The 13,031-nt window shown below is 34.1% G+C and overlaps 2 protein-coding genes across 2 annotated transcripts; both read right to left on the bottom strand.

Annotated features, from left to right (window-relative positions):
- Positions 1 to 1,166: 1,166 nt before the first annotated feature.
- LOC110720384 lies at positions 1,167 to 2,722 on the bottom strand. Its single transcript, XM_021899408.1, has one exon. The coding sequence runs from the start codon at positions 2,607 to 2,609 to the stop codon at positions 1,290 to 1,292; it is 1,320 nt and encodes a 439-aa protein (XP_021755100.1). The 5' UTR covers positions 2,610 to 2,722; the 3' UTR covers positions 1,167 to 1,289.
- Positions 2,723 to 3,392: 670 nt separating this feature from the next.
- LOC110720383 (chloroplastic group IIB intron splicing facilitator CRS2-B, chloroplastic-like) lies at positions 3,393 to 7,814 on the bottom strand. Its single transcript, XM_021899407.1, has 8 exons — positions 7,400 to 7,814; positions 6,693 to 6,777; positions 6,502 to 6,569; positions 5,756 to 5,806; positions 5,598 to 5,671; positions 4,984 to 5,042; positions 4,808 to 4,884; positions 3,393 to 4,003 (listed from the first exon to the last, which is right to left on the bottom strand). The coding sequence occupies exons 1-8, from the start codon at positions 7,604 to 7,606 to the stop codon at positions 3,887 to 3,889; spliced, it is 738 nt and encodes a 245-aa protein (XP_021755099.1). The 5' UTR covers positions 7,607 to 7,814; the 3' UTR covers positions 3,393 to 3,886.
- Between the last annotated feature and the right edge of the window lie 5,217 nt (positions 7,815 to 13,031).

Raw genomic sequence — 13,031 nt, 5'->3', positions numbered from 1 at the left:
CTTAATAAGTACTCCTTATTGTATTGTTTTAGATATTGGTACTTGAAAACAAACGAAAAAAATTAAGCAATGATTCTTTGATTCTTTCACAGATAGGATTTTGTTAATAAAATGTTAAGCTATGTCTAAAACTTTGCAAATTGGATGCTAAAATAACTCATTCACTTCTATGCTACCCTTTGCTATACAAGCATCAATGGTGTCGCGTTGCAATTGCCATTCCACATGCAACGCCAATACAAGAGCCAAACTTGCAGCCAATTACAGAACAAGTGTAACAACAACTGCAACAGAAATGCCTTTAACACCGGCAGCAACGAAATAAGGCCTTCGATGATATCCGTTTTCTCTAGTCGTAAGTTTGCATCCTATTTTATCAAATGGACATCTCACGTAAGAACTTTGATTAATTATGTAGGCAATGATAATGTAAAGCTACCCCCAGAGACACACAGACTTATAGGTAAGTCGGCTTAAAATTGTAAAACTCGTGTCATAGTAGTATGCATAAGTTCAACACTGTGAGCATAAGAAAATTTATTTCTCTAATAAAATAAATGTTAGAGAACGAGATACAAAATATACCTTTATCTGCTCGTAAAACTTAGGGCATGTTCTCATTGACTGAACTCACTTGAACTGAATTTATTAGAGCTGAACTGAATATTTTACGGAGCATAAGAGAAGGAAATTAGGAACTGAACTAAACTGAAAATAAACGTATGAGAACGGGCCGTTAGGCTAACCAAATGAGCTACCTAAAGAACTTTTAGTTGGCTTGAAATCGTAAAACTCGTGGCACATTAAGTATACGATGATGGATTTTCTTAACTGACATATTGTTGAGGTGCATCAACACATGAAGTTTGTTTCAAAATTTCACTCTCAGAATAAAGCTTTTTCATAACATAAGTAAATTCCATGATTATTAATTAAGTTGATCAAACCGAACTGAAATTTCCATTACATTCAAGAATAAATCAGCAATTCATGGATGAATTTCAGAGTTCATAGATTATTCCAAAACATGCTTAGATTGCTTACATATCCATTGAGAAACCAACAACCATAATCATGATTTATTGTAGTATTTTTTTTTAATGAAATACCAATGAAATTGAAATTCACACACATATACATACATGAATACATATCATTTCCCAAACTCAACATTCAAACTATATGAAGTATATAACACAAGAAAAAAGAACTGATAATGGCAAAAATTAACCTAAACACAACAATATCAATCAAAGAATATAATGAGAAAAAAAAATGAAATCATAAAATCAATAATATCTAGTACTAAAAACAGTGCTCTTCCTCAAAACACTACTATTACCACTCTTCTTTGCAACCTTATTTTCACCATTAATAGCATTAGCAGCAGCAATTGACAAACCCTTCAATTCATCAATACTAGCATAACTCTTTCTTCCCATACTCATCAACTTCCCACTGCTCTGTTTTTCCCCTGAATTCACAGATTTACTTCCAATACCCCCTAATTTACTCCCACTTCCCATCATTTTCTCCCTTTTCGACATCGATGGCGGAGGTGTTGCGCTCTTCTCAAACCTCGGAATCCGATTCTCAGACGGTTTCCGATTCTCTTTCCTTAATGCAGAAGAAAAATCAGGCACTGATTGAGCCAAAACAGAGTACCCCTGTTTTTTACTGTTACTCTGTAAATTCCCCTGAAACCTTAAATTCTTCTTTGCTGGTGAAAATTCTGATCTGGGTATCTCTAAAATCTGTTCTTCTTCCTTGATTCTCTTACTTTTACCCAGTAAATTCCCCTGAAAACTTACATTTTTCTTCGCTGGTGAAAATTCTGACCTGGGTATCATCTCCAGAAATTGTTCATCTTCCTCAATTTTTTTACAGTTACCCAACAAATTCCCCTGAAATATGACATTTTTCTTCTTTGCTGGTGAGAATTCTGACCTGGGTATTTCCAGAAATTGTTCATCTTCCTCAATTTTTGTACAATTACCCAGTAAATTCCCCTGAAACCTGACTTCATTTTTCTTTTCTGGTGAAGAATCTAATCTGGGTATCTCCAAAAACTGCTGATCTTCCTCAAATTTGAGTCTTTTTGATCGGAGATTTGATTCTCTGAGTTGAGCGTAGGCGTTGTATCTAGGCCCACGTTCCATGAAGTAAGGATCAGTAATTAATTGAAAAGAGTTATTGCTTGGATCAGAATAATGAGAAAGAAGTAGGGTTTTTGGATCAAGGGTTAATGTTTCAGCCATTGATCGATCTAATTGTTTGAGTAAATTTGCTCTGTTTTTTCTGGGTTTGTAAAAATGTGATTTTTTTTTCCTTTCCAACGGTCGAATTTTGACGAAGAGAGAGAAAAGAGAGGAGAGAGAAAGTTGAGTTTTTTTGGGGGTAATGATGTGTTTGGGGAAAAAGATTGTTTGTTTAATCAATAGAGATTTGGTTATTCTAACGTTATGATTTTGTGATTGGGACCTTGATTTAGGGTCAAAAAAGAGTACATGAATGATCGGTGCAATTTCAGCCGTTGGATTTGGAGGAAGTCTAAGAGCCGTTTTGTTGATCAAAGGTTGTGATTTTATTGTGAAATTGGATTCTGGCATGGTGAGGAATTAGATGATGGTTTCTGCCACGTGGTTACTTTTTAGGGCTTTTTTACGTCTTTCCTGTCATACAATTTGGTAAGAGAATTTTGTTGTAAAAAAAATACGGTATTTTATACACCAATATATTGGAAATTAATACTCGTATGATATATTATATATGACGGTACGTTTTTTATATAAGGTAAGAAAAATAATCATTAAAAGACTCTACTCGGAAATTTTTTTATGTATCAAAGGAAAGAATAGGAAATAGGTTAAAATTAATTTGCTTCTCAATAGATGTGAAATTGAGTTATCTAAGAACGAGTGTGCTTGATAATATGCTCGATTCACCTACTCAAATACTTTTTATTGAGTTGATATCTAAAAGGTTATCACCTTCAATTTAAATATTCTGAACGCCACATTGGAGAAATGGAGAGATAATTAAACTCCTTTATGATAGAGTTGTTGCTTCTACTATGAATATTTTGTGTTGCTGAGGTTGAACGTAGATGCTTTAACAAGTACTCCACTATAATCGATGAAAACTCCTCTTGTTATTGAGCTATTGTAAACCAAACTATCAACTTTGGAGAAGTTGGGAGACGTCTTCTATTATATTAGAATGGATGATTGCACATTATGTATAGTCTGATTCTAAGAACTATAAAAAAAAAAATAAAAAAAAAAAATACTGTTGTAAGTATATACTCCTTCCGAGTTTTCTATTATTATGCACTTAAAATTAATAATGTGCTGTCAACAAAAAAAAAAAAAAAAAATCACAACTACAACTACTAATTTCAACAAGTTTAATTCACAACAACTGTATTAATTACAAGAAGTTAAATTCACAAAATCACAACTACAAGTTTAAATAATTTTAGACAAGTCAAATTTGGTTCATTGGTTGCATTATTTAGGACATTTATAAACAGAAATTTGGTATTCTAGTGATGAAGCTAAACAAATCATTTCAACTAATAGTGTTATAAAAGTGAGTGCCAGGACTTAACATCTCTACAAATCTTACGTGAGGGAGGCCAAAACAAGTAAGATTCAATCTGTGCTCTACTGAAGACCATATGTACGCTGGTTGCCAACACAACTCAAGCTTTACCCAGAAAACTCGATGCAGAGCGGAGCAGTCAATTACTAATTTCAATGCAAGGAACTCTTAAATCCTTTGAACAGGACTAGAAGAACCCATATATGTCGCCTTGGCCATTAAGACTCGAGAGTGACACAATTTGTACCTACATGGATAATTTGTTGGATTTACACTTCTTCCTTCAGACTTTGTGATACTTGTACTTCTGCCCAAGATTAAATCTCGTAATACTTCCCGTAAATCCACTAAGCACTAAGGTTCTTACAGCCTCAACACCTTGTTCCAAAGCAGCATCAATCTGTCCATTTAATTTAGATACACTCAAAACAATTAGTTTGTTAGTAACTGACACAGTTGACACTTAAAACTGCATGATGATGTGATGAACCCAAATATAGCTCCACCTATTCGGGTCTACCATCGTAGGGGTAAGGTTGACAACCGTGGTCAAGGAGAGAATACCGAGAAGAGCAAGGAAGCAGAAACAGGGGAGGGATGAGCAAGGGGTCAAACACAACAAAGAGCTAAAGACAAGAGTAATTAAGAGTAGAAGAAGGAAAGAAGAACAAGCAGCTTCAATTATGTTATGTATGGTTTTTCTTAAAGTAGTAATTAAGTCACATGTGACTCCTAAGTAGAAGTATAAGTAATGTAGTAGTATGATTAGTGAAGGCATCCAGAAAATTGTAAGGAAACACTAGAGAGTAGCAACCTCAAGTTGCCGGAGATTGGTAACCTCAAGTTACTTCCGTTACCCCTTTGTAATCGTTCACTTTAATTAATCAACAAGAATCAAGCCTTCCTACTATTTATTTATTACAATTAATTACTAATCTCCGGTGACCGGAAGTCGGTTCATAACAGATGATTAATCAGTGATAATTCTTTGTTGGTCTGAAGACATATTTTTTACATTAAGGGTCTCCCTCTCTTCAGTTTGAAGTAAACACAATAAAACATGTATCATTGACTTTGTGATGACTTTTTTGCACTAGAAAACCAACACTTGAACATACAAGCTGAGTTTCATGCTGTTGACATATCCAACTTCCAAGTTCTCAAATTTACATGCGAGAATAACACCTTTTGAAGGATTGCTTACCTGTCTTCTTTCTATAGGACTGAACTTTTGTAGAAGAAAAGCTTTCATATCCATATTTCCCGGAGGATTCCCGATACCTACAAAGATTGAATTTTTAATTAAAGGGCTGAAATCTGATTACTGACTAAATGAGGCTTCTCTATAGACAGGGAAGATATGATGTTCTGAAAACCAACCTATGCTTAGCCGAGGGAAGTCCTTCCGCCCATCTAAGTGTCCCATCACATTCTTAACTCTGCAATAGCAACATTACAAAATCATGAGACTTATAACTGATTCAGAGTCAGCAGTATCACCCTATAATAAGGATCCAACATTCGTAAGACTATTGTCAAAAAAACATTTGTAAGACTGACTGGGAGAAAGGATCGAGGTTATGGACAACATGGACTGACAAATGCTTTCAGAACTTGGTATGTACTCCATAATGTTCTGAAACATGGCAAATTATCTTTCCAAGATTCACAGATTCTAATGTTTTAGAATCTTGCACAGGATACTAAAGCACCAATGACCATATTGTAGTGAGTTTGTTCAACTGAATTAATCTCTTTAGGAGGTGTACAAGAGTCAATTTCAGAAGTGGGCAAGATTCAGAACAACAGTTGAGGAAAAGGGGGAGAAGTAAAGAACACAGATATATGCAGAGCACACAAAAGTTCAGTTATACCATCATGTCCATGATTTTTTTAAGAATGAAATCTTCATTGGTTTTAAGAGGTTCAAAAGGATGAAAAGATCTCTGTTGACTACTGATCACTATCTTTGTGAGTCCAATTAGGCCTCTTACCCATTGTGATGTCCATGTCCTCCTTTTGGCTGAAGCCTTAAGACGCCATTAGGCAAGCTCATTTCATCATAAGCCTAAGATAGCAGTTCAGAGTACCACATAAGCAGAATGAAGACTGACTTTCGATACTTTGAATTCAGTAGGTAAGGTATACATACCAATAAGATGTGGCGCAAAGGAACTTTGTAATATGCAGCCAGCGGTCCAACCTCAAATAAAAGGAATTTCCAAGTCAGACATGGAATTAATGGGGGGAAACAGGAAGAAAAACCAATTTAATCATGTAATACGTAGTAATAAGCTACAGGCTTTGCACACACATTCCAGGATGCACACATATTTGACAGGATGAAGAAAAGTTCATGAATAGATAATATATATGGTGTTTGTGTTCACTTCTAGGGATCTTCACATTCTAAGTCTTCTAACAAAGCTTTGATCAAGCCCTTACGAAGTGAACTTGATCAAATCTCTATGAAGTGAACTGGAAACTATATTGCTTTCATGTCTTCACAAACATCAAAATTTATATCACAAAAAATCACTCAAAAGCATTCCTAGAAACATAAAGTCTTCCTTACTGTTGAGAATCAAACTTCGAAATTACATACACAATTATGATATTACATAGACAACTTCACCAGGCATGGTGAATTAGGTGATTTGTCCAGGGTCCAGGGATGTACAACAACCATTCTTTTCTATTCAAATTTTATCAGGTGATGTTTTTATTTTTAAGATATTCAACTTTTTGAAATCCCATGTTCAAAGTATCAATTACATCGAAGAATAATAATGATTCATTTACACACAAAAGTGCAGACAGAATAATCATACATAGTCAAAACAAGCTCTGGAACACAACCAAGCAGCTAAAAGATTAAAGAGTGATTAAGGAGCATACCGATTCCCCACTGAAATTCATATATGCTTGAGGTTTGGCCAAGACAATAGGTACTTCCCCAATTGAACCTGCACTGATCACGCCATATGATGAAAAATTGAGAACCAAAGTAACCTTACCAAAAAAAACCAGGATTCATTCAAGGCAGCAAAATATAGCCAAAAAACACAAAACTGAAAATATGAAAGCACCTATTCCTATCAAGGCTTTTGACTGTATGGTGTTCAACACAATGCCCTCCGTCTGTGAGATCTTGTCAATCATCTCAAATCCCACCTGGTTAGAAAATAACAAAGGCGCGTTATAGCTTATGAAATCATGCTTCCTATATACTCCATATCATAAACGTAGCAGCCGGTAAAAGACTCATCGTCAATTCACTTGTCAATTAGGTTAGTCAAGTTGAGTTTGGGTCGAACACCTTTATATTAGGGTCATCAAGAAGGCATATGGCAGAAGAATTTCAGCTTTGAGTTGGAAAATGCATGATTATGATTCTATATATCAAATTATCCATTCAAAATATACCTCAGAAAATCAAAAAATCATATAGACAGCTTGAGGAGAACCATTGAGTTGCCAAATTGACATACATATCAAATTATCAACACATACAAAACAGCAAAAATGTGAATTCCAATTCAACAATTTATTAAATGTGCTATATTCAATCCTACAAAATTAATCAAACTACCTACATATATCTATCAAAAACATGATACTAAACATAGATGGAATATTGGCACAAAATATCTACTCATCAAGCTAAATATATCAAAATTGAACAAACCCACATAAAAATAGTGAGATAATCATCTATGAAATCAAATTCAAGCTACAAACTAAACCAAAAAAAATCAAAAGTCCAAAATTCAGGAGTAAAAGATAGAGAAATTACATTATGGCGAGTTCCATGGTATTTATTTCCAGGGTTACCAAGACCAACAATAAGCCAAGGGGTGTACTCCAAGCTGGTTTCTTTTGGGTCGGAAGAAGAACTAACCGCTGAAACCCGAAAACTATTCGGAGCAAACTGCTTTGCTCTCAAATGGGTTGTTTTTGGAAATGGTATTAGATTATTTGGAGCTGAAATTGCACTCAACATTGATGATTTTTTTTCTGGTTTCGCAGAAAGAAGGATGAAGGGTGGAGGAAAGATGAAATTGATTGAGACTTGAGAGTAGAAGAAACAAGGAATTGTGATGGGTTTATGGTTTTAGTATACTGTATTCGGCCTTAATACTATTCAGCACAATTCAATTCACAATTGTACCAAGATATAAAAAGGCCCAATTCAGTATAGCAAACAGCAATTTTTTTTTTTTTTTTTTTTTTTTTGGCAATGAATTTTAATTAGTACTTTGGAATTTTGTTGACTAATACGAAGTAAAAGTTTAGGTTACCAAGCTAGTGAAAGGGGACCTTCTAACCTCATAGTTGTTGGGGATTTTGTGTTTAACAAGGGTCACAAAGAAAGCAAATAAAATAAACTGGTAAAATCTTCGAGGCGTGAACGAGTTCACTTTCCCAAAAGTATAATTCCGACCCTATACTACAACCGGGTTCCTCAAAAATTTACTTAGGAGATACAACGAAGAACAATTGCAATCACAAGTAGGATGATTACAATTCAATGTATAAAAGCTTTTGGATTTATGATGATGATAAAATATTGCAATTGATTTTCTCAAGAAAGAAAAGTAAAGAAAATAACTTTTCCTCTTGAAAAAGATCCTGACACATATGTTCCTATAAACATATTTATATTAAAACAGAAATGAAACCAAAAGCCTTGAAGAAACTGCCATCAACGATAACAAATAACCGTCATTGAACAACCAGCCCACACACGCGCCCGATCGGGCTGCTGCCGCTCGATCGGGCAAATTGGAGTGACGGAAATGGGTTGCTCTCGCGCCCTATCGGGCGGTGGTGGCCCGATCGGGCGAGAAACCCAGCAATTTGCATCACCGTTCTCGCGCCCTATCGGGCGGTGGCTGCCCGATCGGGCAGCTGAGAAGGTTTTCAGATACACCCTTTTGCGCCCGGTCGGGCGACCACTACCCATACCGGGCGGCTGACCGGGCACATAGAGGGCTGCAAATCAAGCTTCTTTCGTAAGCCATCCTTCCTTCACCATTGTTCTTATTTTCTTTTGCTTTAATATTCTTATATAATTAAATTACATCACCTTTTCCTAAGTAAATTAATTATTAACTTGTCATTTTGTCTCCAATTCTCAAAATTATTCAACAATCCTCCCCCATTTTGAGAATTAAACTAGACTCATTGCAAAAACATCATCATCACAAAACAATCTTATGCATAAATGAAAGTGTACATAGACTTGAATTCCCACTTAGTGCAATATACAATTCAAGAATCCGTATCCATTTGGTATCGTAAAACGTTTGAACCAAAAGCAACACATTTGGAAACTTGAAGATATTACACACACAAGATTAATTACTTAAATACATATTAGCTTGACACTATAAGCCATGTGTCCATATCTATTCATAAGTACATCAAAGCTATGCCCCAATAGCTTCTTAAAGCGGCTAAACTTCGTACTTATATAGGTAGACTTCCAAACATGCTCCTGTGATCGAGCAGTATATCAGGAATTCTATTAAGTTAAAACAACCTCTTTTCATCACAGTAAAACCGGAACTTAACCTTGGATGAATAAACAAGTTCCCAATCACCAAATAAGAGAATTGATCTCATTGAACTTAAGACCCAACGTCTTATTGGGCGTTAAGTTGAGATTCTCCTAATTGTGATTACAATGGGGCTCCAATCTAAAATGATGCCATCCTTTTATTAACATCTCTAACCCATGCTTTTTAAACAATCGGCGAGACTAAACTTCGTACGAAAATAAACAATAGTTTTAATACTATCCTTGTTAAGTCCTTGGATGTAACTATACCTTACACCAATATACCTTAACTCACCATTTTATAATTTTACACTTGGCTATATGACTTAGCCAAATTTACATTGTTATCCCAATAATTCATCACTATTATTGGCTTTTGCAACAAAGAAATCTCATCATGCATTAAAACCCTTAACTATTCTGCTTCTTTACCAGCGGAATGTAATGCAATGACCTCCAATGTCTTATAGAACGCACAATGCAAGTTAATTAGCTTCTTTGATGCCCATTACATGACACCTCCCCCGTATGGGATTACCCATCCACTTATGAATGAACAATCTCTATTTGAGATCCAACTTGCATCCGAATATCCTTCAATAACCGAAGGAAACCCACTAAATCACAAGCCATAATCCATGATTTTCAACAAATACTACAACAAACAATAAACCGTTAGCCAACATAGCATTCTAGAATTACTAGTGAGCTTATTCAATTGACCAATCACATAAGCGATATTCGCCCACTTACATAGCTTTTGTCTGATACATGCATATATACCCTTTTGTAACCAAGAATATAAAATCATAATCACAAAGAGATTATAATTATCCATATGACTTGAATAAATTTCACAAACAATATCAACAAACACTTCATTATACTGCTATCACCATAGAGGCATAAAATTACAACAATAATTAAATTAAACATTGATTTAATCAATTACAATAATTCAATACAAAATCCTCATGTCATAGACCATGACACTCATTGCATACCTTTATTCTATTTCACCATAGAATATTCATTATTATTAATTGATCAACCATTCTTGACATATAACTCATAACCCTCAAAACCAAGGATTATATATTCATGATTAATTCACTATAACTACAACATAATTTATCATTGCAGTTTCATTATTCTATTATACCATAGAATAATAACTTGAATCAAATTAATCATCAATTTAACATATGTCATTAACTTTTATATCAAGACAACAAGGCATTAATAAACCTAATAAATATAACATATTAATCACAAGGCTATACTTGCCATGATATACAATACCATCACATCACATCACAAAGTGACATATACCTTTGTCAATAATTAAATGACTACTTGATTTAATTCATGCATGTAAACTTACAATCACAAATAAACCAAAACAAGGTCATTCAACCTTTCATGAATAAGTACCATGGAGTAACACATTATTAGACCATACATAATTCATCATACATGAGTAACCGCTATAAAAAACTGCCATGAATGAAACGATATCACTTAGGCCATACAAAGTACAAACCATCAATTGACAACCCATCACCCATGTAACAAGATGAAATAATACATACTTTGTATAACAAATAATCATGGCTATTAAACCGTTCATCTATAGCAAGAATTAACCTTCTAGCAAATATATTAACAATACCCAGAAAACATCTTAAGTATCTTATTAACAATGTAAAAATAAACAGTAATTCACACCCATTTCATGAACTATAATAATACTTAGTTCATCCATTAACAATGTTAAATTACATGGTTTTAACCAACCATCATGGTTTTTACCAACCATCATGATTTTAACCAACCATCATGATTTTTACCAATCATCTTTAATGGCATAATTACAAAACAACATATCACTAATAATAATCAATACATAATTAATAAACTTAGATTAATTAAACATGTCAAGAATTAACCATAGAGATAAATAATCAAACATATAAATATATATTAATCACAAATAAGAAACCTCTTACTTGAATGGAGTGACTTTAATCATATAACTGACTAGAGAAAACCTTCTATCAAACCTTTTTCCTTGTAATTCCACAATAAATATCACCATCTTCGTTTTCATCTCCATACCAAGATCTTCACCCTCGAACTTGTTCAATTTCTGGAAATTCGTCATCATACCCTTCACATTTGCCATCTTTGTAGAAATTATACTTTTGGATTGTTGGGCATTTTGTGTTTAACAAGGGTTACAAAGAAAGCAAATAAAATAAACTGGTAAAATCTTCGAGGCGTGAACGGGATCACTTTCCCAAAAGTATAATTCTGACCCTATACTACAACCGGGTTTCACGGAAATTTACTTAGGAGATACAACGAAAAACAATTGCAATCACAAGTAGGATGATTACAATTCAATGTATAAAAGCTTTTGGATTTATGATGATGATAAAAATATTGCAATTGATTTTCTCAAGAAAGAAAAGTAAAGAAAACAACTTTTCCTCTTGAAAAAGATCCTGACACATATGTTCCTATAAACATATTTATATTAAAACAGAAATGAAACCAAAAGCCTTGAAGAAACTGCCATCAACGATAACAAATAACCATCATTGAACAACCAACCCACACACGCGCCCGATCGGGCTGCTGCCGCTCGATCGGGCGGATTGGAGTGACGAAAATGGGTTGCTCTCGCGCCCTATCGGGCGGTGGTGGCCCGATCGGGCGAGAAACCCAGCAATTTGCATCACCGTTCTCGCGCCCTATCGGGCGGCTGAGAAGGTTTTCAGATACACCCTCTCGCGCTCGGTCGAGCGACCACCACCCATACCGGGCGGCTGATCGGGCACATAGAGGGCTGCAAATCAAGCTTCTTTCGTAAGCCATCCTTCCTTCACCATTGTTCTTATTTTCTTTTTCTTTAATATTCTTATATAATTAAATTACATCACCTTTGCCTAAGTAAATTAATTATTAACTTGTCATTTTGTCTCCAATTCTCAAAATTATTCAACAATAGTTGGGGGTTCAATCCCCATTAGAGGCGTTTTGGAGTGGAGATTCTCTTACCCTTTTCCCACCAGTGGCGGAGCCACATTAGAACAAGGGGGGACAGTTGTCCCCCCATTTTCGGAAAAAAAGTTTTTTAAAAAAAAAAAAAAAATCAAGAAAATACAGTAAAAGGCTATAAATAACATATACTTACAGTAGATATCACAATATTGAATATGGTTTGGTGGTTGAGTCCTTAGTAAGGCTGTGTTTTGGTCCTAGGTTCGATTCCCTACTCTACTGTTTTTCAGCTTTTTTGTTTTTTTTTTTCCCTACTTCTTGTTTTTTTTATTACATACTCTAATTTTCAACAACCTTTTTAATTTGATTTTTTATTTCCTATTTCTTGTTTTAGGATTTTTAATGTTATTTCTTATTTCCTACTTCTTGTTTTTAATTATCGCTTTAACTAAGTGTGCTTAAACTCAATTTTTTTTAACATTTCTAATAAATAGATTACTATTAATTAATTGTTTGTAACTGTGTTTTAACGAAATACATATTAATAATATGATTGATTTGAAAAAGTTGAGTTTATTTTTTCGAATGTAACTCAAACCCTGGCCCTTCATATCTACCATCAATTTGTTTTAACGATAATTATTTGACTTTTTATTTATCAATTATGTGATTACATAACAGGATTTACAAATATAAATTTATTCATTTTTGTTGGATAATTTTCTTAATATACAATAAAACTTTTTTACCCCTCTTTTTCCATATAGAAATAATTGGCATATGTGATTTCAAATAAATATTAAACAATTTAGGTTATCAATTTTTTTCTTGAGATTTTTGCCGAAACTTTAACCTCCAA

The sequence above is a fragment of the Chenopodium quinoa genome, unplaced genomic scaffold (assembly GCF_001683475.1).
Source record: "Chenopodium quinoa cultivar QQ74 unplaced genomic scaffold, ASM168347v1, whole genome shotgun sequence".
Classification (NCBI taxonomy): Eukaryota; Viridiplantae; Streptophyta; class Magnoliopsida; order Caryophyllales; family Amaranthaceae; genus Chenopodium; species Chenopodium quinoa.
This window is presented reverse-complemented; position numbering and strand designations above follow the sequence as displayed.

Coding starts and splice junctions, on each gene's coding strand:
- LOC110720384 (XM_021899408.1), bottom strand. CDS start 2,609: ATGCCAGAATCCAATTTCACAATAAAATCACAACCTTTGATCAACAAA.
- LOC110720383 (XM_021899407.1), bottom strand. CDS start 7,606: ATGTTGAGTGCAATTTCAGCTCCAAATAATCTAATACCATTTCCAAAA. Junction 5,043..5,597: donor GGACATGGACATCACAATGG/GTAAGAGGCCTA, acceptor TTGCTATTGCAG/AGTTAAGAATGTGATGGGAC. Junction 4,004..4,807: donor GTCCTATAGAAAGAAGACAG/GTAAGCAATCCT, acceptor TTAAATGGACAG/ATTGATGCTGCTTTGGAACA.